Here is a 25488-nt window from a genome sequence, read left to right on the forward strand (position 1 = left end):
ACTTATCATCTCACCTGCCCTTCATAATTATTCTTGACCCTTTTACTATTCACACTCTAACTTCCTCAACGATATCATTCTTCTCTTTATTTTTATTTTATCAAAATTAAAATGAACCGTGTATTATTATAGTACAATATCATGAAAATAAAACCTTCATTTCATTGTCACCTTTAATCAAGTGTCCCATTTTAAACTAAGTGACCCACGTCCCAAATATTTTTCAAGTGGCCCAACCTAAGTTCTTCAGCTGTAGCTAAAGCTTTTCTCATCTCCAAATGAGCAAAAATAAATTTAATTTGCTTAAAATTTTATTGTGTACATTATGTAATTGTATGCAAATTACTTAATAGCTGCCACAAAGCTTAAGATTAAAAAAACATTTTATTTACAATGGATTCAACAGCTCGATAAACTCCTTGTTGCTCAACCAAGAACATAAAGCCATCATTAACTTTCTTTAGTAAACCTGATTCGTCTTTTTTATTGCGCATTTTTGCATCTAGTCGTAACATAGGTTGAATATGGTTTTCAATATTTGCATCTAATGTCTCCTTTTCTAATGCGTCTGGTATCATTTTCCATAAAAATGTCAAATAAATATCATTTCCCCTTTATTTTAAATATAAATATGAATATACTACGCATATACATTTATATATGTATATATATATATATATATATATTGGAAACATTTTACTTACGTTGTACTTTCAAATTTGAGTTTATCCCTAGATAACATTTCTATATTTACTGAAGTATCCTTATATTTTTGAATAAGTTGATCAAATACACTTTTTCGTTGCTTATCTAAAGTTGCATAATGAACTAAAAGACGAAAGAATGCCATAATATTACAGTCTTCTTTGATTCTATTAAATATATAAAATGATTATCCAAGATAGCTAAAGTCAGTCTCAATAGCTTACTGTTCTAGTATATTGCCTATTGCAATTTGCATATCAATATCCACCTCAAACTCCAAGTTGTTCACAATCATCTGAGGTTCCATTACATCAAATATAATATTAAATGTTTGGTCATACGAAGTTCCAGATAGCTCACAATGTCGAATATTCCCATCTTTTAAATATACATGACAGTTTATTATATTTATCTAATATCTTCTTTTCATACATTACCTTTCTCGGTTAAATTGCTTTCTAAAACATTTTTTGCTTTTGAAATTTCTATAGAAGAATAAGCGACTTGCCTTTTTACCTATTAAAATGAAACTATAAATAAATCAATTATAAACGCTAATGTGAATATAGTTTACCTCTTCATGATTAAGTGCTTTTTCACGTAACCCTAAATTTGGAGGTAAAAAATCTGATCCTGAAAGGGTATTTGTAGCTTCTTCATCTAATGTGCTCTCTAATAATAATAGATATTCACTTGTGTTTATATATATACATATATATATATAAAATTAGTCTTGTCGATACACATATAAAAAAAAATTCATATAATTACTTACAATACAACATCCCAATCAGGTGTATTATCTTTCTCGATTTCTGACTCTTCTGATGTATCTTGTTCCTCATTTTCTGATTCCTCATCAGTACTCGCATCTTTTTTTAATACTTTTGCTTCTTTACGTCGTCTTGCTCTTTCTCTTTTTTCTTTAGCTTTATTTATCCTTTTCTCTTCTTCTTCAGCATATGCTGCTCTTTCTTCTGGAGTCATGTTAGTGAGCCCAGATTCGTTTTGTCGTCTTTGTTTACAAGCTGCAAGCTTAGTTTCCATGTCTTTAACTCGATTTTCAGCAATCATAACTTGTAATTCGAGACGCTTTACCTGTCTCCTCAATGCTTCTGCGTCATCAGAATCAAAGAATAAATCGGTTGTCTATCAAAAGGGAATCATAAATCAAAGATTCATACTATAAAAGAAATGACTACTTTACAAAGTCTTCATTAGGCAAATTATCATCTGTGCTAAGTTGTGCTTGACGTAAACGTTCTTGAAATGTATCATTAGTAGTTCTTTCATCAAAGGAAATACCATCAGAACTATCACTTGCTATATCTGTCATCTCGGTAATTTATAAGGAATGAAATTAATAATAATAATAAAAAGGGAACATCATCCAACTTGATCTATATACAATAAACTTTTGTTTTATTTTCTTATCGGTGACTGTTGTTGCTGGCGTAATAAGTAGCATTTCTACATCAAAAAAATAAATTAATAAAAAAAAATATATACAATAATAATTTCCTCTTTTTTTTTAGTAATTTTTTTTTTTTTTTTTTTTTTTTTACAGTACTTAACATGGATTTTCAAAATCGAGTTGGCAGTAAGCACAGAGGAGGTGGTATGGCTAGTGCCTCCGAATCCAATGTTGACCGTCGTGAACGACTTCGCAAATTAGCCATGGAAACTATCGACATTACTAAAGATCCCTATTTCATGAAAAATCACTTGGGCTCCTACGAATGTAAATTGTGTTTAACGTTACATACAAGTGAAGGATCCTATTTGGCACACACACAGGGTAAAAAGCATCAGACAAATTTAGCCCGCCGTGCTGCTAAGGAAGCTCAAGAATCCAACTTTGTTCAGCCTGTTGTGGGTCCAGCAAAGCCTATTGTTCAACCAAGACGCAACATCATCAAGATTGGTAGACCAGGCTATCGAGTTACCAAAGTACGTGACCCTGTTACTCACCAACTAGGCTTTTTATTCCAAGTACAATATCCACAGATTGTAGAAGACGTCAAACCTCGTCATCGTTTCATGGGTGCTTATGAACAAAAAGTTGAACAACCTAACAATGCTTATCAATATTTAGTTATTGCCGCAGAACCTTATGAATCAATTGCCTTCAAGATTCAAAGTACAAAAGTTGATGAAACACCAGGTAAATTCTGGACGCATTGGGATCGTGATTCAAAACAATTTTCTTTACAGTTTTTCTTTAAAAATGAAAAAAATACAATGTTTGAAGGTATGGCGGCGCCTACTACGGCACCTCCTGTAGCCACCGCTTAAAATAATTCCTCTCTCTCTCTCTCTCTCTGTCTCTGTATATTTTACAATAATAAATGTCTTTTTTTTTTATTCTTTTTTTCTTTTCAATAGTTATTTTTTAATATATTTATTCTATACAATAATAAAAAATATACAATTTTTTTTTTATTTTATTTTTATTTCTAAAGACGTCTGGCTTTTTTAGGTCTACATCCTCCAAAAGGAATAGGTGTAGCATCTGTAATACGTTTAACATTCCATAATGCACCACTCACAAGTGCTTTAAAGGCAGCTTCACGACCTGGCCCAAACCCTTTCAACACAATATTTATGTTTAGCACTTGCAAGTTTTTACTATTTATTTTATCCAATAACTGAAGTGCAGCTTGATGTGCTGCCTCATAACCACTGCGAGCTGCCTTCTTAAAGCCTGCTGATCCACCTGACGTTGTCAAGAGGGGTGCTCCATTGGGTCTTGTCAATGTAATTATGGTATTATTGTTAGACGCGTTAATGTAGATTTGATGTGGAGACTGACCTGCTTGTTGCAATGTAACGATGAATTCACCAAGTGTAGCAGGCTTTTCTGAAGTTGATGTTTTAACCGATGAGACATTAGAGAATTCATTATTGTTGAGCTTATCTTTTTGAGTCCCAAGAGCCGTCAATATACCACTGAATTGGTCAGAAGCTTTCTTTTTTTCTTCTCTGTGTGATAATGTCTTGGAAATCCAACGCTGTTGAGTAAGTGCAAGTTGTATGCAATTTTTTTTTGAAATGCTATGTTTAATGGCTAACATGATATTATATAGAAGGAAAAAAAAAAAAAAAAAAAAAAAAAAAGGGTATACAAGCAATACCCCAGGGGAGAGTGGGGTTTATGGGAAGGTGTATTTCTTTTTTGTTTGATTGGATGAACTGCTGTGACTGTTGAATGATCAAGGTAGTAAAGTACTGACCTTTTTTTTTTTTCTTCCCCACTATAAACAGAGGCAACAAAAAATCACTGCATCTGGCTATGTACAATATCTAAAAGTAAAATTATTTTCTAAGAAAAATATAACATGTATATACATATAGATATAGATTGTAATATAGTTTTATAACTATAGATTGCACTATTTTAGTTATATTAACGAATATCAACCTATTCAAGTAACGAATACATACATATATATGTGTATATAGACTTTGTAAAAGGTTTTAACAAATCAATCTATTTTATTTATAAATGGTAAGCAAATACAGGATTATGAGAAAGGGAGAGGAAGAGGGCTCTAATTATTATATCTATCATTATGATATAAACAATATGTATATTAACGTCAATAAAATATACTGAGTAATAGGGATGTTAATAGCATTTGTCTAATTACAAAAAGACTTTTTTTTTTCTTTTCAATGTTTATAAATCTATAGCATAGCTCTTTATGTAGTATTTGCTTGTTTTGAATTCACGTTCTGTTTCAGTATCCTTTAAAGTCTTTTTATCCTGGACTGATTTGTAGATCTATTGCCCATGAAAAAAATATCGAATTAATTCCAAAGCAGCAATGTCTTCACTCAGTCTTATTACTTTATATATTTAAAATTATTTTATTTGGAAATTAGATTTAGTAGTCTATCTTCCCTATGCATCCCCTCTTTTCTTATTTGAAATGTGACAAGCGTTTTTTAAGGACTGATCGATAAAAACCTCCTGCTAAGTTATGAGCGCTAACTCGAGTTCTTTTATTATTGATCTTACAATATTCATATTTATATGTATTACATATCAGTATCTTTGAAAATTCATTCTTGGATTGAGCAAACAACAATAAAATTTAAAGTACCGCATATTATTTAGGAGAATAAAAATTCGCGAATATTTTATATTTTTTTTTTTAAAAAAAAAAACAAAAACGTGTTTTTTCCCGTATATCTTGATAATGTCAAAAAGAGAACGTTCACCCAATTTCTTCGAAGAGGATGATGACGATTTAGACTATCTTATTGAAACAAGCATTGAAAATAATGCAAATGATATTGTTGGATTAGATGAGTTTATGAAGCAAAAGCCTACATTTACTTCAAAACCGTCAGGTACGAAAAAAAAAAATGATAATGAATGATCACTGACTCATGATCTCTAATTTTATATATATATATATATATATATATATATTATATAGAAAATGCTAATAACATGCTTAATGATTCATTAAATTTCAACGATGATGTTATAATGGATACATTCGATGATGATTTCGGAAATGATTCGTTATTTGATATAAATAATTCATCTACATTAACTTATCCTTCAACACCCCCACCCACTCATTCTGTTATAAATGCTATGGATGATATGTATCTTTCCGACGTTGAATTAACACTCCCCGAGCCATCACTACTTATGCAGCATACCAATCACTATCAAACTACTGTTAAAAAATCTACAGATTATACAGTTGTTCCTGAAACAGGGGCATTTGTTACAGCAACTTGTCCTAGAACAGGTCAATCACTCTATTTTATCAAGAGAACACCTATGGAAAATAAACACAAAATGACAAACTTATTTAAAGATATAATCGCTAATACACCAGGACGTAAAAGTTTATTAGCGAGACCTATTTGGCAATTACGAGAGGATATTGAAAGAAAAAATAGAGAAGAATTGAAAAGGATTGAAAAGTAAAAAAAGAAAAGAAGAAAATAGGAGTAAATAATATCATAAATCATATAACTCATGCTTATTATGTATAGAGAAATTGAAAATGAAAAAAACTCGAGACAGAAAAAGAAGAAGAAGACAGAGATTGATTCAACCAAATTATGGGTAGATAAATATCGACCTGAAAACTATATGGATTTGATGGGCGATCAACGTTTAAATCGAGACGTATTACGATGGGTCAAACAATGGGATTATTGTGTATTTAAGAAAAAGCCTCGAGAAGAATCACAGCGTGACCAACAGATGAAACAGTATCGAAATACGTTTGGAAAGGAGCCTCGTTATGCTAAAAAGGAAATTGAAAAGAATAATGATCCATTACTTCGACCTGAAAAAAAGGTAAACAAAATAAAAAAAATAGGGGGGGGCAATGAACATAGATAAATTTTACTAAATCTTTGTAAAAGATTTTGTTATTGTCGGGACCACCTGGTTTTGGTAAAACTACTTTAGCACATATTGTAGCAAAACAAGCAGGATACAATATTGTGGAGGTAAATGCTAGCGATGATCGTACAGGAGAAGTTGTGAGGTCAAAAATTAAATCAGCATTAGAAATGCAAGCTATTATTAAGAATGAAACAGCTTCAGGCAAGGTTCATATGGTGCAAAAACCGAATTTACTGATTATAGATGAAATTGATGGTGCCAGTAGTGGTGGAGGAGGAGAGGTAAAAAAAAAGTGAAAACAGTAAATACCAGATAAATATTTATTTATTTATTGTGAACTAGAGCTTTATTAAGCAATTGGTTCAGTTGGCTACAGTTGAAATTAGTGAAAATAGCAAGAAAGGTAAAACACAAGCATTTAACGTATTAGAATTATTCGATTTTTTTTTATAATTATATAATTTATTAGGAAAACAAAAAGGACAAAAGCCGTTAATGAGACCCATTATTTGTATTTGTAATGATCTGTAAGTGTATACCAAAAATACGTTTATTTTATTTTTATTTTATTTTTTTTTTTTTTTGCTAATATTTTTAGATAGCTATGCTCCTGTATTGCGTCCTCTTCGTATGATCGCTAAATTAGTTCAATTCAAAAAGGTGCCTATGATGTCTATTGCTAAACGATTACAAGATATCTGTGATTATGAAGGTTTAGATAGCGATTTAAGGACATTATGTCTTTTAGCCGAAACAACAGATGGTGATGTTCGAAGTTGTCTAAATACATTACAGTTTGTTAGAGGGAAGAGTAAAGTGTTCACTAAAGATATGATAGATGAGGCAAGTGTTGGTAAAAAGGATATGTCAAAATCATTATTTTCTATTTGGGAGGAACTCTTCTGTGCGCCGAATGCACGTCATAAAAATTCTGCGAACAAGAATGAATTCGACAACAATAAATATCTTGATCGTCTATACAACTCAGTTATATCCAACGGTGAATTTGAACGTCTTTTACAAGGATGTTTCGAATCTTATCCTTTGATGAAATTTCACGATGTTGCACTTCAAAAATGTCGTTTTATGGCTGAATGGCTTCATTTTTACGACCAAGTCAATTACAGAACCAATGAACGACACGAATATGAAATGTATAAGTATTTGCCATATCCTATAGTTAATTTTCATCGTTTCTTTGCAGGATCGACAAGTCAAGAACATCGTGTCGAATATCCTAAAATTGATTATGAAGTATATTCAACAAGAAAATCGTTTGAGAATCTTGTGTCTGTATTTATGGCAGGTGTACATCCACATAAGCGACGTTATTTAAATAAGGATTTGATTGTACACGAATTAGTGCCCTTATTGATGCATGTAATATCACCTGAATTAAGACCTGTAAATCAGAAATTAATTAAGCCAGCAGAAAAGGCTCAGTTAACACGATTAGTCAATATTATGATTGAGTTTGGTTTATCCTTTATCCAAGAGAAGGGTGAAGATGGGCAATTTATTTTTAAACTTGAACCGTAAGTAGAATATTTACACACATGTATACATTTTAATTTTTTTTTTTTTATTTAGACCTATTGAACAACTTTTGTATTTTGAACTGTCAAATCCAAAATCTATTTTACCTAAACAATACGCTGTTCGACAAATGATTTCTCATGAAGTTGAAACTGAAATTCTAAGAAGAAGAGAAGAAGCAAATAAGGCACGTAATAAAGGAAAACAGAAACCAATTGAAAGGTAAGAGCACATAGATAAAGTGTGTTATATGATTTGTATTAAATGAAAATATTAAATAGTGCAACTACAATGAAAGAAAAGATAGTTAAGGAAAAGCAGATTTCTTTAGACTTCTTTGGTCGTGTTATTAAACCTAATGTAGAGAAAATATCATCTAGAAATACTAATATGGAAGGTAATATCATATATTATCTATAGAAAAGAAACAAAAAAAAAAAAAAAAATGACCGTGTATTATTTTAGTGGATACGCCTGCTGCTCATGTTAGCTATCGATACCATGAAGGTTTTTCAAATGCTGTGAGAAAACCAATGACTGTACAAATGTTTTTATCTTAAATAAACGTAAGAGCAAGCAATGCATGTTTGCCATTTCATCTCATTAATAAGTGTACACTTTGGGCAACTCCATACATCGTTCTTTGTTATCGTCTTTTTCTCAGAAAGACATACTTGACAAACTAAATGAGTAGACATATTTAAAAATGTACATCTAAAGCAAGTCCATCCTTCATCATCTGATGTTAAATCAATTATCTCTTTGTTAGTTTCAGCACTAGTTCGACTCTTTTTGTTTTTAGGTGAGTGTTGAACAAGTGACTTTCTTTTCCTTGTTTCTTCTTGTTTTTCATCGTCATTATCGTCACTACTACTACTACTACTACCACACCATATTTTATCTTGTAATCGTTTTTGTGCGGCAAATCCTGCTAACTGTGCAGCTGTCATATTATTTATTAATTGACTATTGCCTCCCCCCAATCGAACACCTCCCTGTGTCATTATTTTCGATAACTGTAACCTTCTATCAGCAGCAGATGCAGCCATTTGATTACTTAAATATCTTGGTACATTTGATGTATTGCCCAATTTTTGGCCTTTTGAAAAGAAGCCTTCTCCAGTATAACCAGATACCATTAGAGCTTCTGTTTCCTGCTTCAGTTCATCTAGTAGTTTATAAAAACGAGCATCATGAGGCCCAATCACAATATGTGTTATCCTGTATTTTGAGTTAGAGAGGAGTAAATGAACTAGGAAAAAAAAACAGTTCATACTCATGCAATAGGGTGCCTAATAAGTCTTCATATTCTAAAAATTTGGAATCATCGTAGTGAGATCTTAATCTTAAATTGATCTTCCAACCTCTATTTACATTGGTTCCTATAATAATTGTTAAGATTAATTCATTGTTGCGCAGTCTTTTTTTATCTAGATTTTTTCACCTAATAAATTTGGATTTCTTGGAAAAAATTCACATAGATTGGTTATTTTCCATTGATGCTTGGAGAGAATCGGCTTTATCTGTGATGCTAAACGTTTTAGTAGTTGCAAGGCTTCTTCTGATCTTGGTTTTGATTTCAATATTTTATAATCTTTGACAAGATCAGTATTCATTATTTAATACATTCTTTGTGGAAAAAAAAAAAAAAAAAAAAAAAAAAAAAAAAAAAAAAAGGGGGACATATTTTTTTTAATACCCAGAAAAAAAATAACACTGAATACATCAAAACTGTCAAGTTAAATATGTAATTCTTCAGATTTAATAAAATTATGTTTACTAGAAGAATCTACAAAACAGCGTATAAAACTAATAAATTTGCTTGCTTCAAGAGACTTGTAAGTCAAATAAGTGAAAAACACATCATCAAGATGGCAAACCTTTTATCAAAAGAATCTCCATTTATTATACTATTGTCTTGTAATCGTATAATCTTGGTCTGAATAAAGGGATTTCTTTTTCTGTATACCTTATCGCATTAATAGATACTTGGTTTTTCAGATATTATTTCTTACTTTCTATCTTATTGATAATTGCTTCAAAAAGGAAAGACTTGAAATAACATATATGCATATTTATATTTAAATGAATAAGGGTATAGTATCCTACAATAAACAGATTATTATAGTATAGCAAGAAATAAAAGTCACTCGATCTTGTTCAAATCATCTCTTCTTATTACTATTGCTTATATTTATATATATTCATTTTTTGATAAGTTACTGCACACATTATTATATTATAGCAAAAAAAAGCATATTTATTATATATATTAGCATTTCTTTCTCTTAAAACTTTATATAATGGTATTATTATTTTTTTTTAGATTCTAGCCTTTTTTCTAAGCTCCTTCTTCTTAAGTCTTGCAAGACGTTTAGCTGACATTTTAGCTGCTAAAGCTTCCATTCTTTCCTTTTCTTCTCTCATCTTTTTACGTTCTAAACTAGCTGCACGTTTAGCCTTAAAAACAAATAAATTAATAATAATGTAAATATGTATGTATATGTTTTTTTTTCATAAAAGGATTTACATCTATAGCAGCTTGTTTTTCAGCTTTCAATTCTCTTTCTAGTGATTTTGTTGCTTCATTTCTAGCTCTTTCCTTTGATCTTTGTTCCCAAGTTTTACGAAGTTGTTTAGGTTGTTGATTACGAGCAGTAGCTGTCTTTTGAATTTTCCAGCTTTTTCCTGGTAAAATTAATTAGATCAATAAGATTAGTATTTGAATCTTTTCATATTGACAAAAAAAAAAAAAAGAACAGATCTATTTTTTTCAGATCAGATCTATATATTTGTCTTTTGTTTGCATTAAGCAATTATAAAAAAAAAAGAAAATTTACCAGAAACTCTTCTGTTAATTGTGTCTACAACTCCACCAATATCTGCTTTTGCAGCGTTCTTAGTGACAGCTACCATAATAATATACAAATAATAAAATAAGAAATGGTTTATTTATTTATTTTTTTTATTTTTTTTATTTTATTTTATTTTATTTTATTTTATTTTATTTTATTTTATTTTTTTTTTTAATTAGGAAAGGCGTGACTTTTTTTTTAAAAAAAAATAGTGCTAACAAAACAAGAGAGAAAAAAAAAAAAAGTGGAGTTAATACATTATTAATATACAAAGTTTAATAATTTATATTTGCTTCATTTTACTTTAGTTAATCAACTCACGATTATAACTAATAACAGAACATAATTACGTAGAACACTTTACTTTCATATTAAAAATAATATATAACAAAAATCAACTAAAGTTTTAATGCTTTCAAGATTCAATAACAAAAATTAAAAAAAAAAAAAAAAAAAAAAAAAATAACAATAATAACATACATTTACATACAACTAAAATGAATAATGGATTAACGCGTCAGTATGACTTACCCAAATCGGTCTCAACCTCAACGTCCTCTCTTATTAAACAGCATAAACCAAACAGCACTCCATCCTTGAATAACAATAAACATAACATTCCTGACGTACACGATCTTTCAAACATTAAAGCAGACTTGGAATCCATTTTAGCATTAACAGAAAATAGAATTAAAGATTTAAAAAAAGACTTGATCCATCTAGATAAAAACAATGAAGGTAAAAAAAATGATTTATAGTATATTGTGTGGATTCGTTGATGACAAAAAAGAGACACTATGTATATATTTATATGCATGTACATTTATTATAGATTCTACAAGTATAACTACCTCTGGTAAAAATGTGAACACACTCATGGAAAAGATGAGAATTAAGCAAGAATCAGGTAAAAAAAAGTTTATCATATTGATAAAAAAAATACATATTCTTTTTTTAAAAAATAAAAAATAGATACATCAAACATGCTTCACGATGCTTCTACTTCGTCTAATATACCAACAACAGCTACAAAAAATGAACAAAGTAGACAAGCGTAAAAATAGCTTTAAAAGATATAAAATATTATAATTTATTTATTTACGTTTAATAACTTTATCCTTTTTTTTTTTTTTTTTTTACTTTAGTGCACTTGAAACAATCAGAAGAAGACGAAGAAGAGAAGATACAGAAAGTTCTGAAGAAATCAATACACGTAGTGAATCGCCTCATCATCTTATTAAACTTAAAAAACTTGACATGACGCCAACATCAACATCATCATCATCATCACCACCACCACTACCACCACCACCGCCACCACTACCCACATCACCATCCATGACATCAATAGCGCGGGCGCATCATCAAAATAAAGAGGTGGATTTTGTACGAGTAAAACCAAAGGATCAAGTCCCAATTACTACATTTTGGTCTACTTTAGAACCTTACTTTCGTAATTTAACAGAAGAGGATCGTAATTTTCTATTACAAAAGTCAGATCAAGGAAAGCCCTATTTGATTCCTCCATTGGGACGTCATTATTTAGAAAAATGGGCAGAGGAAGAAGAGGAGTTATCATTGAAAATAACAACAAAACCTATGCAGCATGAGGAAAGACCAGCAGAAGAAGGGAGTAGCTTAACAGAGAGACTTATTTCAAGCTTAGTGATTGAAAATATTATGGATTATGAACAATTAAATGAAGATGAAGATGAGGAAATAGGAGATGAAAATAGGATCACGCCTATTGATCCAATGATAGAAAAGAAATATAATGCAAAGACAGTAGTAGAGATGTCAATAGATCCAACAGAAGAAATTGTTAGTTTTGAAGAAAGATTAAAACGCGAACTTCGATATGCAGGATTATTTGGTGATGAAGATGTAAATATAAGCACACATATGTATGTATGTATACATATAGAGTAACTCATATATACACTTTATATAAGGTTGACTGGAATGCTAAAGAGGATGATGAGATTTGTGCAGAGCTTCGCGCTTTAGGACATGAATATAAAGAACAAGTAAAAATAAACGAATATCGTAAAAAAAGGCTATTAGAAGTAGTAGACTGTCAATTACAATATGAACAATATCGACAGGTATTAGATACATTAGATAGTCAAGTTGAACAAGGTTATTTAAAGAGATTTGTAAGTGTAGTTCAAAATGACGAAAAAAAAAAAAAAAAAAAAAAAATGGATAAATGTTAACCTATTTGTTATAGCGACCGCAAAAATCTAAAAAACGTAAATCAACAGGACCAAAAGCTACATTATCTGAAAATACACTTTATGTTATGGAAAAACGTAAAACATGGATCAATGCTCTTAGTCACATTTTTAAAGATAAAAATATGACAATGCCATCTTCTTCAATTTATGATTTACTACCAGAAGATGATAATAATACATCCATTTAACTGTTATATATACACACATACATACACACACACACACACACACACATTACATTTTTTTTTCTTTTTTTTTTTTTTGTTTGTACATTTTCTATTATCTATTATTATTCACTCTTCTTTTTACCAAATAATAATTTTACAGAAGACCAAATAAAAGCGGCCAAAACACCTACTGAATGACCAACATAAGTTGAAATGACACAAGAAATAGGCCATGCTTGCCATTCTCTATCCCAATCTAAAGGCAATACAATAGCGCCTATCCACGCACCTGAAAGTGCACAAATTGCTTGAGCATAAGCATAAATTTCTGACGTTGTTGTAGGACTATTTAAACATAAAAAAAAAAAGATAAGCATTCTATAAATATACATAAATGAATGAATGTATGCATGTATTTACCTATGCTGAACAAATACTTTAATCCATGCAGTTTCTTTAAATGATTCAAAACATGGCATGATAGTGATGATAGAAAGATAAGCTGAGAAAAGAAAAGTATTGGGTATTTTTCTATGAATATATAGATATATAATTAGAATGAGTCGATATAAATATATTTATATTCTTGAGAAAAATAAAATAAAATAAACAAATAGGTATATACTCTGTTAACGATGCGCCAAATAATATAGCCAAAACATGTAAAACACCTACACCACTTAATGTAGCTAATATACTATAACCAAGGGAGATCTTTAACATCAATATATAATTGTCTTTTTGTTAATATCTTCGTTTGATCTATCACACACACACATATATATATATAAAAACCCTTACAATAGTTTTGTTAAATGCATTTCCTCTTAGTAGATTAGCAGAGATGATCAAAACGACATGACCCAAGAATAAGATAGGAACTACAGCTGAAAGTGTCTGAACAGGATCTTTTAATAAAGATGTAGATGGTAATTTGAACGTGGCTGTATAATGAAGTGCAATGGATAACAATCCAAATATTAATTCAAAACCAAATGGATTCATAAGATGTAAAGTGAGAAGGAAAAAAATAAAATAAAAAATAAAAATAAACTCGTAAGAATGAGGATTTAATGTTATATGCTACGGGACAAAAAAAAAATACATTTTTTTTTTTATTTTTTTAATTTTTTTTTTTTTTTTAATTTTCAAAAGAATAATTTATGTTAAATATTTAAAAAGGATATCCTACTTGTTTATTGGACTCATTATTGTACACTGAAACTGTAGGCCTATCTAATTATGATTTGCAAGGCAAATGGACGTTCAGCTGAACTTGGTGTGCATCCTGAATTCTGACAGTAACTCCGTATAAAGTCTAGTTAGCTAGGGAAACTATATAAGTCTCAATATTCAAATTACTGTACAAACATACGCAGGTAATGGTGCGAGTAAGTTAATTCTGGGTGCTTTTGGTTTTTAGTAGTATGACTAGTAACAGCAATTGTCAATAGTGTTACCAACAAGTCATGTTGCTTTTAATATTCGGTCCTCCCTTTGTTTCTTTTGCTGGAGTGAACACTGCAACTACATTCTTGGTTAAGGCAAAAGTAGATGAAATCAGTAAGGTTGTAATTTTTTCGTCAATTAGCACCCTTTTTACAATAATCACTCTACATACACCATACGAAGAGCTTCAATAGTCAACAACAAATTCAAAATGCCAGCTACTGCTTTTAGCTTTTTTTTTTCTTTACTACCATCTAAATATGGTTATGGAAGTTCAGATGGACAGATTGTATCTCATCTGTTGAAGGTCTTTGGAATAGCTTGTATCTTTAATAACCATGTTGTTACGAAGGGTAAAGTTTGATAAATTCTGTAAAATGTACAACTTTAGTAAGGGGAATACAAACTTACTATCTACAGTTGTCAGCAAATTTAATTGCCTTCTTTGATCAAAATAAAGAATTGAATATATTGCATTATTATCAATATAAACAAATGAATGCCTTGATTCCAAGTCTTCGTAGTCTAATCTGTATAGCAAGCGTAAAAAAAGTTAAATAGTGATGGCCTATTGTAATTCATTTCGGCTTTGATTGATTTGTCTTTCCATTTTTGAAGTTTTCTTTTTCTTTTCTTTTTTTCTGATATCTACAGAAATCATTTCCATTTGAAGACTCGAAAAGTAATATGTTTGAACAACATAAATTCCAATTGCATCGAAAATAGTGTGCGATACAGCTCTAGACTTCCTGATTTCAACTGTTGGCCTTTTACCTTTAGGATCCAAAGTACCGCCTCAATTCATGTTTATATGAAAGTCGTATCTATCAATAAAAACATAATTCCTCGGGGGCGGGGTGGGGGGAGGGGAAATTCCATATTTGAGTTCATCACATTTACTGCTCAGACATATCTAGTTTGAATAGCTTGTTCAACTTTTATACAAATGTATATGAAGTATAAATCTTATTTCATGAACAGCCGATTAACCGATTTAAAAAAAAAAAAAAAAAAAAAAAAAAAAAATGTATTGATCACACTAAATTGATAATAAGCTAAAAGTTTGTGGAGCGGTTGTATCAAAAAAAAAAAAAAAAAAAAAAAAAAAAAAAAAAAAAAAATTAGTACTACAACTAATTAAACTATCAAATATAGAAATAAAAGATAAGAAGTACAAAATTTGTACTCTATTTTATTTTTTTTTTTTGAAAGAACTGCTACTTATTGACAAAAAAAATAAGAGGATATATACATAATATTTATTATTATTTTTTTTTCTTTGTATATCAAATTAGAAAAGCACTGCTTATTCTAAAAGTAGAAAATAATAATATAAATATTACATAATGAACAATAAAGTGTTAAATTTGTTAAAGTGTATAGTAAAATTATTAAAACCTATAATCTATAGTATTGAAAAAAAAAAGGGAGAGGAAAAGAGAGAGAGAGAAGAGTGGGAGGAGGAGGTGAATATATAAATATGTATATATGTATAATTTGAGGTGACTACCATTTGTAGCTTTTGTGTGTGTGTGTGTTTGTTTGCTTGTTTACACAGCACCCTTTTCAGCTTCATAGTCAGTAACTGTATTTTTCTTGTTGTATTCTTTAATTTCATCCGTACTACGACCGATAGCATCATCAGCGGTATCAGTTTTATCATTCTTATGATGACAGATATAAATGAGGATAGAACAAACAAATGAAGCACAAGCGATACCTGTATACATCCAAGTTAATTTGGGATCTACGGCAACAGAGACTAATGCAAAGCCCAAGATAGAAGCAAAACAGTTGGTAAGTAAGAAAAGAGACATGACAATGGACTTCATTGATTGAGGTGCTTTCTTGTAAGCATATTCGAGACCAGTAATAGAGGCAAAGATTTCAGAGAAGGCAATAAAGGCATAAGAAGGAATTTGGTAAGCAGCAGAAATGGGCCAAGGAGAAGTATTGGCATAGATCTTAGATTGAATACCAGCAGTGTAAGCCATAGCGATAGATGCAAGGAAAAAACCTAATGAAATACGAAGAATAGGACCCATAGGGAAACCAAGACGACGAAGACCAGGATAGACCAAACGATCCATGATAGGAATAGTAACAATCAATACAAGAGGATCAATATTTTGCATGATATCATTAGGAACATTGCCAGTCCACATGGTAGCAGCTTGAGAGATGAGATTGTTTGTCATTTGTGAATAACAAAGCCAGTAAATGGGATACCAACAAAAGACAATACAAGCTTTAAGAGCACGTCTTAATTCATCAACAAATATATCATCCCATGTAGCATTAGCAGCTAATTCAGGATTATCAGCAATAAGATTAGATGGTTTACAAGATTCTAAACCACCTTTAGTCTTGAAACTGTAGAAAATGACTTTAAATGCTTCAATCAAGACAGAACCACGGGGTGGTACTTGAACATAACGTTTACGACCTAAAAAGACAACAGCAATACCAGGAATAAACATTAAAGTAGGCAAAAGATAAGCGGGCCAAAAGCCAACATTCTTTTCCAATTCTGTTGTAGCGATAGCGGAGAGAGAGCCTGCATTGATACCCCAGTAAAACATATTGAAAATCTTTTGATAAGTAGCCTGAGGAGTGACGATGACACGTTCACCCTTCTTGTCAACGCGAATATAGGGAGTTCTACTTTGATATTGTTCAGCAATAAGGGGGGATACATTAGACTTGATACCACCCGTACCAAGACCGATAATAATAATAGCGACGATAAAACCAGGGAAAGCAGCGCCACTGGCAATACCAGCAGGAGTAGCAGTAGAAGTTAAAATAATCAAACCAACAAGATAAATACAAGCAAATACAAGGATAGCACGATATTTACCAAGGTATTGATCAGCGACAATGGCACCAAAGATAGGTGTAATATAACACCAAAATTGGAAAAATGTAGTTAAAGCAGTAGCTGTTTGTTGACCTCTACCCATAGCACCAGCTTGTTCAGCAGGATCTATATATATATAAAAATATGCATATATAATACACACGTATATTAGTAATTATTATTTCAAATTGATATATCAAATATATACATTACAGCTAGGGGGAGCAGGGTTCTGAATATAGTTCTGGAATGGACCAGTTAAACCATAGTAAGTAAAACGTTCACAAAATTCAATAACAAGAACAAGATAAGCAGATATAGGTATACGATCTGCTACTTGACGTAAGTTTTTCCAATCTTCCTCTGTAGGTTCAGCATGTTGTTCATCAATAGCATGATCTGGAATTTCATTTTCATCATAAGAAATGATTTGAGAACTTTTTTCCTGTTCCAATTTTTCAGACATTTTATATTAAATATATAATATAAAGGAGGAAAAGGAAAGAGAAATTAAAGAAGAAGAAAGAAGATGAATAAAAAGAAGAAGAAGGAACAGAAATGAAGAAATATACAGTAAAAAGAAGAAAACAAAAAAAAATTTTGTTATAAAATGATCTGGTTTTATTCTTTTAAAATCTTGAGTCTCCGAGGTTACTTCAAAGATAAAAAATAAAGTCCGAATAAGGAAATAACTGACTTTCTGTATACAACTACCAATCAAAACTCGTAACCAAAGACTTCATACAACAAGTAAAACTATTGGCATATGATATCATTTTTTTTTTTTTTTTTTTGGTTAATATATCCTTTTTCTAGAAAAATAAAATAAAACACAATAAAATGAAATAAAATACAATAAAATAAAATGAGATGAAATAAAATAAAATACAATAAAATGAACATTTTTATTTAACAATAAAATCAAAAGTTAGTAAATAAGATAAGTAATCAATTTATCTTATATAATATTTTATTATTAATTATTCAATTATATGTGTAGAAGATAAAAATTTGTATTTGCCCTTTTTTTTTTTTTTTTTTTTTTGTTCCAAAAAAAATTCATACTAAATATGGAAGTATTTTTAAATCGTCCACATGGCAGAGTTTTTTTTTCTTCTAACAATAAACTCAGCTAACCACTCATTTCTCACGCTCTAATCAAAAGAAAGTGATGTACTTATCTTTTATTTAAAATTTTAACCAATGAAATTTATTATATTTTAACCTTATCTAGTAACAGGTCCTTTTCTTTAAGATTTACTTTGTAGATCTATAATTATAAGATATTCATGTAACTGATAAATGTTAGTAAAATCTCATGTGATCATTATTATCAAATAATGCTAATATATACATATATGGAAAGAGAGAAAATTCATATTACTTTGTATTATTGAATAACAAATAATCATGATTTGATAGATTAGATCTACTGCTATTATTGCCTTTGATGAATTACTGCAAAATAAAGAAATAAAAACAGAATAAGCTGAGAAATAAAATTCAGCTTTTGATATAATTATTTGTTTATGACTCAATACCAATCAATTCTTACGTATACAAAAATATATTTTTTTTTAAAAAAAAAATAAATAAATAAAATAATGGATATCTATTTTTATTATTAAAGTTAATAATTTTACCCGTTTTTTATTTTTATTTTTTATTTTATTTTTCTGTATTTGACAAATTATGTATGGAATAATTATCATTATTTATACATTTTCACTATTTTTGTTACAAAATAAGATATTCATTTTATTACTATGGTTATCACTATTTATAACAAAAATAAATTAGTTTTCTAAAGAAAGAAAGAAAAAAAAAAAAAGACTTTTCAATAAATACGAGATAATAGTAATCATATTTAAAAACTACTAAAAGTAAATTAATCAACGAGATGAGGGTACACTTTAATATGTATACCAGCTCAAAATAAAAATAAAAAAAATGAATTAAATACATGAATAAGAGAGAGAAGTAAGCCAAATCAATAATAGTTAGTTAGCCAGGTTAATTTGGACAAAAGAGGAACTGGTTTGCTATGCTGTATGTAATCAACAAGTTCATACAGAATATAATATTGTGTTGGCCCTTGAGGTGCATTTGAAAAGGATTACTTTTTTCGGCGAAAGCTTTTCAAAATAATAATAATAATAATAATAATAATAATAAAGGGATCTTCATTTTACTCAGTAACTGTAATTGATGGTGGATATAAAGTTAGAGAATAGTATACTTTTTAGTCAATCGTTTAGAAAGGTGTTTGAGGTAAGCAATTGAGTATTTCTTAGGTAAGTAAATCAGTATCCAACTTATACATCAGCTTCTTTTTATAAAAGGTAAGGGTATAAACATCATAATACGTTTTTTTTTTAATGATATTTCTTGGACTGCACTGCAATAAAATATCAGAATTAGTAATTGTATATTAATTTTGATGAAGATAGATATTACAAAAGGAATGGATAAAGGGGTCAAGTCCTTTTCTTTCTTTTTTTTGGGATCTATAATAGTACCTATAGTTTAATGTTGTTTTCAAATACGTATGGTAGAAAGCCAATACCATAGAGATTCACTAAAAGTAATGGATACAGATGATAACAGCTGAATCAATAGAGTATAGGAAAATTACTGAAAATGAGCTTAAAAGAAATACGGTCTGAAAGATATAAGACCATTTTTGCATGCTAGAAATTTGGCAAAGGGCCTGGAGAATTGAATAAAAGTTTTTCTTGTATCTCCAGTTGCTTTTGGCAATTGATAATATCCTATTCTTTTTTTTTTAAAAAAAAAAAAAAAATAAAATAAAATTTTTGTGCATGTATTCCATACATAGTTCATTACTGTCCCTTAGTTTATCGTAGAAGTCTGTCTCCACTGCAATCATAGATTGAGCAAAAATTCCTTAATTGGTTTTCCTCATAACTACACTTTTTCCTTCAACTCAAGCAAATTCAAAATAGTTAAATAAAATAAACATGCTGCTACTACAAATAATAAAGCAGTATTGCGTTTTTATATTATCTTTTATAGTTTCTTACATGTGTAATTATATTATATTATAATTTTTTGTCTGTTTATTTCCTTCCTAATAACATCGTTATACAAACCATATATATTACCTATAAGATAGTCATAAAAGTTTTTATATATAAAAAAAAACCTTTCCTCCCCCTTTATTACTTTTTGAAACCTGCTTCTATTCTTATTATTATTGTTGCTGCATAGATAATGTGATTACTACTACAATAGTAAATATTATTATACTTTTTATAATGTCAAACATATCAACTGTCGTAAGATTAATCATTCCGGTTGATTATAAATACTTGTACTACATTGGAATTATAATTATTAATAGAGTTTTCTCCCGGTTTCTAATTTTCGACTAACTAAAAAAGAACCTGATAATACTGAATTATTACACATACATATAAGCTTTTTACAATACAATGAACAACAAAAAAAAAAAAGGGGGTTATACATAATGAAAATGATTTAAAAAAAGAAACGCTCCTAGGTGGGCTCGAACCACCAACCTCCTGATTAACAGTCAGACGCGCTAGCCAATTGCGCCATAGAAGCTCACGTGACTAAAAATTTATTAAATATATGATTAAAAGACACTTTCCTAATTAGGAAATTGTCACGTGACCGTAAGCTACTGTCCGGTGAAATACTATTTAGTTTAATTTCCGTCTTTAAGGTTTATTTAGTTTATTTTGGATAAACTAAGCGTTTAGGTAGCTTTAATCTTTATACTAAGTTTATCTTTAATTGTATTTGAAATTTAATTGGAACAAAAACGACAATAAAGAAAAGATTGTCAATTAGAATAAGAAAATAGAATTAAGATCAATAAATAAACGGCTTATATAAAGAATAACAACAATATTCTATTTACTATTATATCTTTGTCTACAATATAATTAGGATGCACTCATTATGACTGTAATTCGTCATATGACTTCATATGAAAGTTCACTGTGCGTTATGTAAATACAACTTTTATTATTAAGTATATAAATATTTCAAAGTGTGTGTGTGTGTCTAGTTAGTTGAATTTACATAAATCTGTTCATTCACTCCCAAAGACTACTGAAAAGGAGCTAGTATCTATAAAAATTTTTATCTGTTTGATATCACATATCTAATTAGGAACTTTATAGCATTTTTGGATATTGTAAATTCATTAGTGAAGGTTGCGCAATTCTTTCTTTCATGTTAAATGTGCTATAATTGGTGTAGTCACTTCTATAACTTTGTATATTTACCCATCAATATATCATGACTTAAACATAGACCATACAAGTTAAATTTAATATATTATGTGATTACACTTGCTATTATGTGCAAAAGATAAAATAGATAAGCATGTCTGCGTTATAATTAATATTTTGATATTGCATCCATAAATAAATATACACATATTAAAAGACTAATAAAGCCAACGAGGCCGAACGATAATTCTAAAAATTAATTATTCTATTTATGATGGATATTTATGTAAAAACCTTTGAGCTTAGAGAAATACTAGCTATGACTGAACACTATTTAGTGTTATTATTTTACTTAGATACATAACGTCCTTAAATTTGTATATTATGAAGCGGTATATATAAATAAGTCGAATTCTCTGCTTTAATGTTATTTGGCCTGGTATTATTAATCTGGGGGGGGGAGAGAGGTGTGAACTATAAGACATTTAACTCTAATTACCTTGTTTTGATGATCGTCCAATTATTATATAAAAAACTTATTTGATATCATGTCATGACAATTATAATTTTAAAGACATAAATTCAGATATCCTATAAAGAATTTAACTTAAGGAATATTATATTACGCTTGCATAGAAAAAACGATTATAATGAGTAGTAGTACATTTAAAATTTGTTAAGCTATAATCCATATGTAGTAGCATGTTTATTTATACGGCCATATCAGCAATATCTAGAGAAAATAGATGTACCGTTCTCAAGATTCTTGAGATCTTGAATAAAAATAAAAGATTTATTAATGTTATATTGTATTATGTTCTTAATTAATAAGAATGTTAGCTAATAGCTTTAAAAGGACTCATATAAAAGACAATGATTTAGTGAGATGGAGACTAATCATATTTACTTTAGTATAAATAACACACTTTACTATTCTACAACTCAATATGATGTTATGTTATTGATATTCATCTAACAACACTTGTAAATGAAATCAGTATAAAATAAATGTAATGTAATAATTAACGTCATCACTAACGATTTTAAGCTCAATCCACTTTTTTCTTCCTGAGAATTTATTTTATTTTTTTTTTTTTTTTCCTCAAATATATTAAATTTACATTTTTTTTTTATTATACATACACACATACATTTATATATATATAAATACATATATATACCAGCGTAAACGCACTTATACATATTTACCAATTCATAACACTTATTTTTTTATTTTAATTAAAAAAAAAAAACCAACAACAACAACAACACAATTCTTCCTTTCTCTTTACATGCTATAGCAACCATACGCGTTAAGAAAATGACTACAGAACAGCCACCTGCCTTTGATTTCAGTTTCTATGAACAACCTACAACAATTGCTCATTTTGATGCCATACTAAACGACTTGAAAACTGATTTGGAAATAATAGGTATCAATGTGACAATAACTGCTCCTGATCTAGCTCAATTTGTGGGTCGTTTTTTACAAAGTCAATTTAATTATTATAGTCAGCAGCACGATTTGGCACCTGCTCGTATACCGATGCATTTATTTGATGTGAAAACATTAGCTAAGCCATCTCCATTATATAGTCTTCTTTTGGCTGCTTATACTTTTCGACATGAAAAGGGCTGGTCATTAGATAATATTGCAGATGAAGACTTATACCTTCAGTTAGTAGATGTCATTAGAAAACAATTGATTCAGGACGAGTTTTATAGAGTTCCTATTATTGCTTTTGATGAAAGTGTAACTTCAAAAGATAGTATTACTGAATGGACAAATCTTGTTAACTCATTAGGAGGTAAAGTAGCAAAAAAAAAAAAAAAAAAAAACTTATTGTTTTTCATTGATATATACATATATACACATGTATATTATAATTTTAGGTCAAGTCGTCGATATTATTCCAAGCGCAACACATATTATTTATAATAATACAGAACCCATATATAATCCAGAAAAGAGAATATATTATATAGAAGAGAAAAATTCAGATGGAAACGCATTGATTCACTATGTTGGATTGCCTGAATCTCATAATAAATGGGTTAGCCTAAATGAGAAGTTAGGTGAGGAGATATCTAAACCAACACAATCCAGTCCATGGCATTTGAGAGCGACATGGCTTCTAGATAGTCATAAATATAAGGAGTGGATGTTACCAACAGATTATTTAAACAATCGAACAAAACTTAAACGAGAAGGTTCAACTTTAGAAGAAACTAATATTACAAAAAGAGCTAAAACACCTATTGATTTCTCAGCGATACCCTTACCTGAAGAAGATGGTCAACGCTATCTATCTATTCAGTCTCATGATATTATCATTCCATCCTATGCTGCTTGGTTTGATATCAATACTGTTCATGTTATCGAATCTAGAGCATTGCCTGAGTTCTTTAATAATAGAAACAAATCAAAGACACCTACAGTTTATAAAAATTATCGTGATTTCATGATTAATACATATCGAATGAATCCTGTAGAATATCTTACAATTACTGCTTGTAGACGTAATTTAACCGGTGATGTTTGTGCTATTCTTCGTGTTCATTCCTTTTTAGAGCAATGGGGTTTAATCAACTATCAGGTATAAGAAGAAGAAGAAAAAAAGAGCGTCTACTCTTTTATTAACGATACTCTTATTTATTTTTAGGTCGATCCTGAAGCTAAATTATCATCACTGAGCCCACCTTTTGATAGTCAATTTAAAGTCATTATACAAAAGCCTATACGTAAAAGTCAAAGTAAGCCACAGATAAAAGACGATGTTGATATTAAAACAGAAAAAGAGGACAATAAAATAATCAAGAGTAAGACACCACAATCATGCTCATCATGCGGAACTCAATGCACTACAGAACAATATAGTAGTACACAAAAGAAAGATTTCTACCTTTGTCCTCGTTGCTTAATTGAAGGTAAATATCCATTAGATCATGGAAACGGAAATTTTGTGTTAGAGAGATTTGATAAAGAAGAATCGAACGAGAAATGGGATGAAAATGAAGAAAAATTACTTGAAGAAGGTCTAAAACAATTTGGTGATGATTGGGAAAAGATTTCTGAACATGTAGGCACACGAACTCATGACGAATGCATCTTACATTACTTACAATTATCAACGGAGGATCCAATTGAAAATATAGAGTTGAAAAAGTTAGGTCTACTTCAATATGATTCTATAACAAAAGAAAATCCAATTATGACTGCAGTTGCATTTTTAGCATCTATGGTTAAGCCTAAAGTGGCAGCAGCAACAATAGCAGCAGAGACAAATATAGTAAATGATGAAGAAAAAGCAAAAGATAACACTGAGGAAGAAGAATTTTATAACTTAACAGATAGACTAGTTAAACTGAAATTAGAAAAATACCATAAAAGTTATTCATATTATCATTCTCTTGAAAGCTTAGTAGAACAACAGAAAAGACTGTTAGAAAAGGAGAAACGCCAACTTGAATATGATCAAATGATGGTTAAAAAGAAGTTCATTCAAATTCATCATGAAATGGTAAAACATGGTAATTCTGCCACAGCCATTGCTAATAGTATTACACCAGCACTACTTCAACAACAATTAGCCGCAATACCACCCAATCCTAACATGTTTCTTAATCCTCAGCAGCAACAACAACGACAGCACATTTTACAACAACAACAATATCATTTACAGATGCAAATGCAACTTCAGCAACAACAATTACATAATCAAGCACGTCAAAATGGACCTGGCTTTAATAATATGATGCCCTTATAATCCCTTTGTTCCTTTTTAATAAAAAGTTTAAATACTAGTAAATAGTTTTACAATTTAAAATACCGAAAAAAATACATCTTTTGCCAAAAATATTTATTTAGACATGAAAGTACAAATTACTTTTCGTCTATATTCAATAAAAAAAAAAAAAAAGATTCTTAAGCATTCATATTTCTTGTTTAGTGTTCTCATAACTAAATAAACAATTTATACCTTGGAATTTATTTTATCTAAAAAAAAAACATATGACACTGTTAGTTTTTTTGTTTTTTTAAAAGTGCGACACTATTTTGGCAATAGGTGTATATA

At 29.5% G+C, this 25488-nt stretch overlaps 12 protein-coding genes and 1 non-coding gene across 13 annotated transcripts; 5 read left to right on the forward strand and 8 right to left on the reverse strand.

Moving 5' to 3' along the window:
- Positions 1-171: 171 nt before the first annotated feature.
- BX663DRAFT_507312 (uncharacterized protein) lies at positions 172-2171 on the reverse strand. The gene is made up of 7 exons (XM_051527320.1): positions 1913-2171; positions 1481-1854; positions 1280-1397; positions 1143-1221; positions 930-1083; positions 705-872; positions 172-612 (listed from the first exon to the last, which is right to left on the reverse strand). The coding sequence occupies exons 1-7, from the start codon at positions 2039-2041 to the stop codon at positions 372-374; spliced, it is 1263 nt and encodes a 420-aa protein (XP_051383677.1). The 5' UTR covers positions 2042-2171; the 3' UTR covers positions 172-371.
- Positions 2172-2257: 86 nt separating this feature from the next.
- Positions 2258-3222, forward strand: BX663DRAFT_507313 (uncharacterized protein). Its single transcript, XM_051527321.1, has one exon. It carries the CDS (start codon positions 2281-2283, stop codon positions 2998-3000), a length of 720 nt encoding a protein of 239 aa, XP_051383678.1. The 5' UTR covers positions 2258-2280; the 3' UTR covers positions 3001-3222.
- Positions 3084-3789, reverse strand: BX663DRAFT_507314 (uncharacterized protein). The gene has a single exon (XM_051527322.1). The coding sequence runs from the start codon at positions 3777-3779 to the stop codon at positions 3162-3164; it is 618 nt and encodes a 205-aa protein (XP_051383679.1). The 5' UTR covers positions 3780-3789; the 3' UTR covers positions 3084-3161.
- Positions 3790-4907: 1118 nt separating this feature from the next.
- On the forward strand, positions 4908-8181 carry BX663DRAFT_551381 (uncharacterized protein; the record flags this gene model as incomplete). The annotated part of the gene is made up of 10 exons (XM_051531277.1): positions 4908-5061; positions 5151-5652; positions 5725-6034; positions 6103-6366; positions 6428-6488; positions 6555-6612; positions 6688-7620; positions 7676-7843; positions 7903-8018; positions 8087-8181. The coding sequence occupies 10 exons, from the start codon at positions 4908-4910 to the stop codon at positions 8179-8181; spliced, it is 2661 nt and encodes an 886-aa protein (XP_051383680.1).
- Positions 8173-9237, reverse strand: BX663DRAFT_433470 (WLM domain-containing protein; the record flags this gene model as incomplete). The annotated part of the gene is made up of 3 exons (XM_051522993.1): positions 8173-8842; positions 8898-9003; positions 9066-9237. 3 exons carry the CDS (start codon positions 9235-9237, stop codon positions 8173-8175), a joined length of 948 nt encoding a protein of 315 aa, XP_051383681.1.
- Positions 9238-9856: 619 nt separating this feature from the next.
- On the reverse strand, positions 9857-10673 carry BX663DRAFT_471702 (uncharacterized protein). The gene is made up of 3 exons (XM_051524157.1): positions 10462-10673; positions 10152-10309; positions 9857-10081 (listed from the first exon to the last, which is right to left on the reverse strand). Exons 1-3 carry the CDS (start codon positions 10535-10537, stop codon positions 9944-9946), a joined length of 372 nt encoding a protein of 123 aa, XP_051383682.1. The 5' UTR covers positions 10538-10673; the 3' UTR covers positions 9857-9943.
- Positions 10674-11814: 1141 nt separating this feature from the next.
- Positions 11815-12901, forward strand: BX663DRAFT_530819 (histone acetyltransferases subunit 3-domain-containing protein; the record flags this gene model as incomplete). Its single annotated transcript, XM_051530343.1, has 3 exons — positions 11815-12360; positions 12429-12632; positions 12707-12901. 3 exons carry the CDS (start codon positions 11815-11817, stop codon positions 12899-12901), a joined length of 945 nt encoding a protein of 314 aa, XP_051383683.1.
- Positions 12902-13002: 101 nt separating this feature from the next.
- Positions 13003-13885, reverse strand: BX663DRAFT_551385 (GPI biosynthesis protein Pig-F; the record flags this gene model as incomplete). The annotated part of the gene is made up of 4 exons (XM_051531278.1): positions 13003-13225; positions 13301-13411; positions 13506-13594; positions 13682-13885. The coding sequence occupies 4 exons, from the start codon at positions 13883-13885 to the stop codon at positions 13003-13005; spliced, it is 627 nt and encodes a 208-aa protein (XP_051383684.1).
- A 160-nt stretch (positions 13886-14045) lies between these two features.
- Positions 14046-14545, forward strand: BX663DRAFT_507330 (uncharacterized protein). Its single transcript, XM_051527323.1, has one exon. It carries the CDS (start codon positions 14350-14352, stop codon positions 14521-14523), a length of 174 nt encoding a protein of 57 aa, XP_051383685.1. The 5' UTR covers positions 14046-14349; the 3' UTR covers positions 14524-14545.
- A 971-nt stretch (positions 14546-15516) lies between these two features.
- Positions 15517-17282, reverse strand: BX663DRAFT_507332 (POT family-domain-containing protein). The gene has a single exon (XM_051527324.1). The coding sequence runs from the start codon at positions 16909-16911 to the stop codon at positions 15880-15882; it is 1032 nt and encodes a 343-aa protein (XP_051383686.1). The 5' UTR covers positions 16912-17282; the 3' UTR covers positions 15517-15879.
- Positions 17265-17799, reverse strand: BX663DRAFT_507333 (uncharacterized protein). The gene has a single exon (XM_051527325.1). It carries the CDS (start codon positions 17653-17655, stop codon positions 17386-17388), a length of 270 nt encoding a protein of 89 aa, XP_051383687.1. The 5' UTR covers positions 17656-17799; the 3' UTR covers positions 17265-17385.
- A 2904-nt stretch (positions 17800-20703) lies between these two features.
- On the reverse strand, positions 20704-20777 carry BX663DRAFT_t73. The gene has a single exon. It is a non-coding gene; the product is annotated as a tRNA-Asn (tRNA).
- Positions 20778-23574: 2797 nt separating this feature from the next.
- On the forward strand, positions 23575-25179 carry BX663DRAFT_433264 (uncharacterized protein; the record flags this gene model as incomplete). The annotated part of the gene is made up of 2 exons (XM_051522984.1): positions 23575-24009; positions 24076-25179. 2 exons carry the CDS (start codon positions 23575-23577, stop codon positions 25177-25179), a joined length of 1539 nt encoding a protein of 512 aa, XP_051383688.1.
- Positions 25180-25488: the final 309 nt, after the last annotated feature.

The sequence above is a fragment of the Cokeromyces recurvatus genome (genome assembly GCF_025118155.1).
Source record: "Cokeromyces recurvatus strain NRRL 2243 chromosome Unknown BX663scaffold_10, whole genome shotgun sequence".
Lineage (NCBI taxonomy): Eukaryota > Fungi > Mucoromycota > Mucoromycetes > Mucorales > Mucoraceae > Cokeromyces > Cokeromyces recurvatus.

Bases quoted from the DNA above. Each gene is read 5' to 3' on its own strand.
- BX663DRAFT_507332 (XM_051527324.1), bottom strand. From the start codon at position 16,911: ATGTTTTACTGGGGTATCAATGCAGGCTCTCTCTCCGCTATCGCTACA.
- BX663DRAFT_471702 (XM_051524157.1), bottom strand. From the start codon at position 10,537: ATGGTAGCTGTCACTAAGAACGCTGCAAAAGCAGATATTGGTGGAGTT. The intron at 10,310-10,461 runs GTAAATTTTCTT...TAATTTTACCAG, and splicing joins AATTAACAGAAGAGTTTCTG to GAAAAAGCTGGAAAATTCAA. The intron at 10,082-10,151 runs GTAAATCCTTTT...TTTGTTTTTAAG, and splicing joins AAAAACAAGCTGCTATAGAT to GCTAAACGTGCAGCTAGTTT.
- BX663DRAFT_507333 (XM_051527325.1), bottom strand. From the start codon at position 17,655: ATGTCTGAAAAATTGGAACAGGAAAAAAGTTCTCAAATCATTTCTTAT.
- BX663DRAFT_507314 (XM_051527322.1), bottom strand. From the start codon at position 3,779: ATGTTAGCCATTAAACATAGCATTTCAAAAAAAAATTGCATACAACTT.
- BX663DRAFT_507312 (XM_051527320.1), bottom strand. From the start codon at position 2,041: ATGACAGATATAGCAAGTGATAGTTCTGATGGTATTTCCTTTGATGAA. The intron at 1,855-1,912 runs GTAAAGTAGTCA...CCCTTTTGATAG, and splicing joins ATTTGCCTAATGAAGACTTT to ACAACCGATTTATTCTTTGA. The intron at 1,084-1,142 runs GTAATGTATGAA...TATATTTAAAAG, and splicing joins AAGCAATTTAACCGAGAAAG to ATGGGAATATTCGACATTGT.
- BX663DRAFT_507313 (XM_051527321.1), top strand. From the start codon at position 2,281: ATGGATTTTCAAAATCGAGTTGGCAGTAAGCACAGAGGAGGTGGTATG.
- BX663DRAFT_507330 (XM_051527323.1), top strand. From the start codon at position 14,350: ATGTTGCTTTTAATATTCGGTCCTCCCTTTGTTTCTTTTGCTGGAGTG.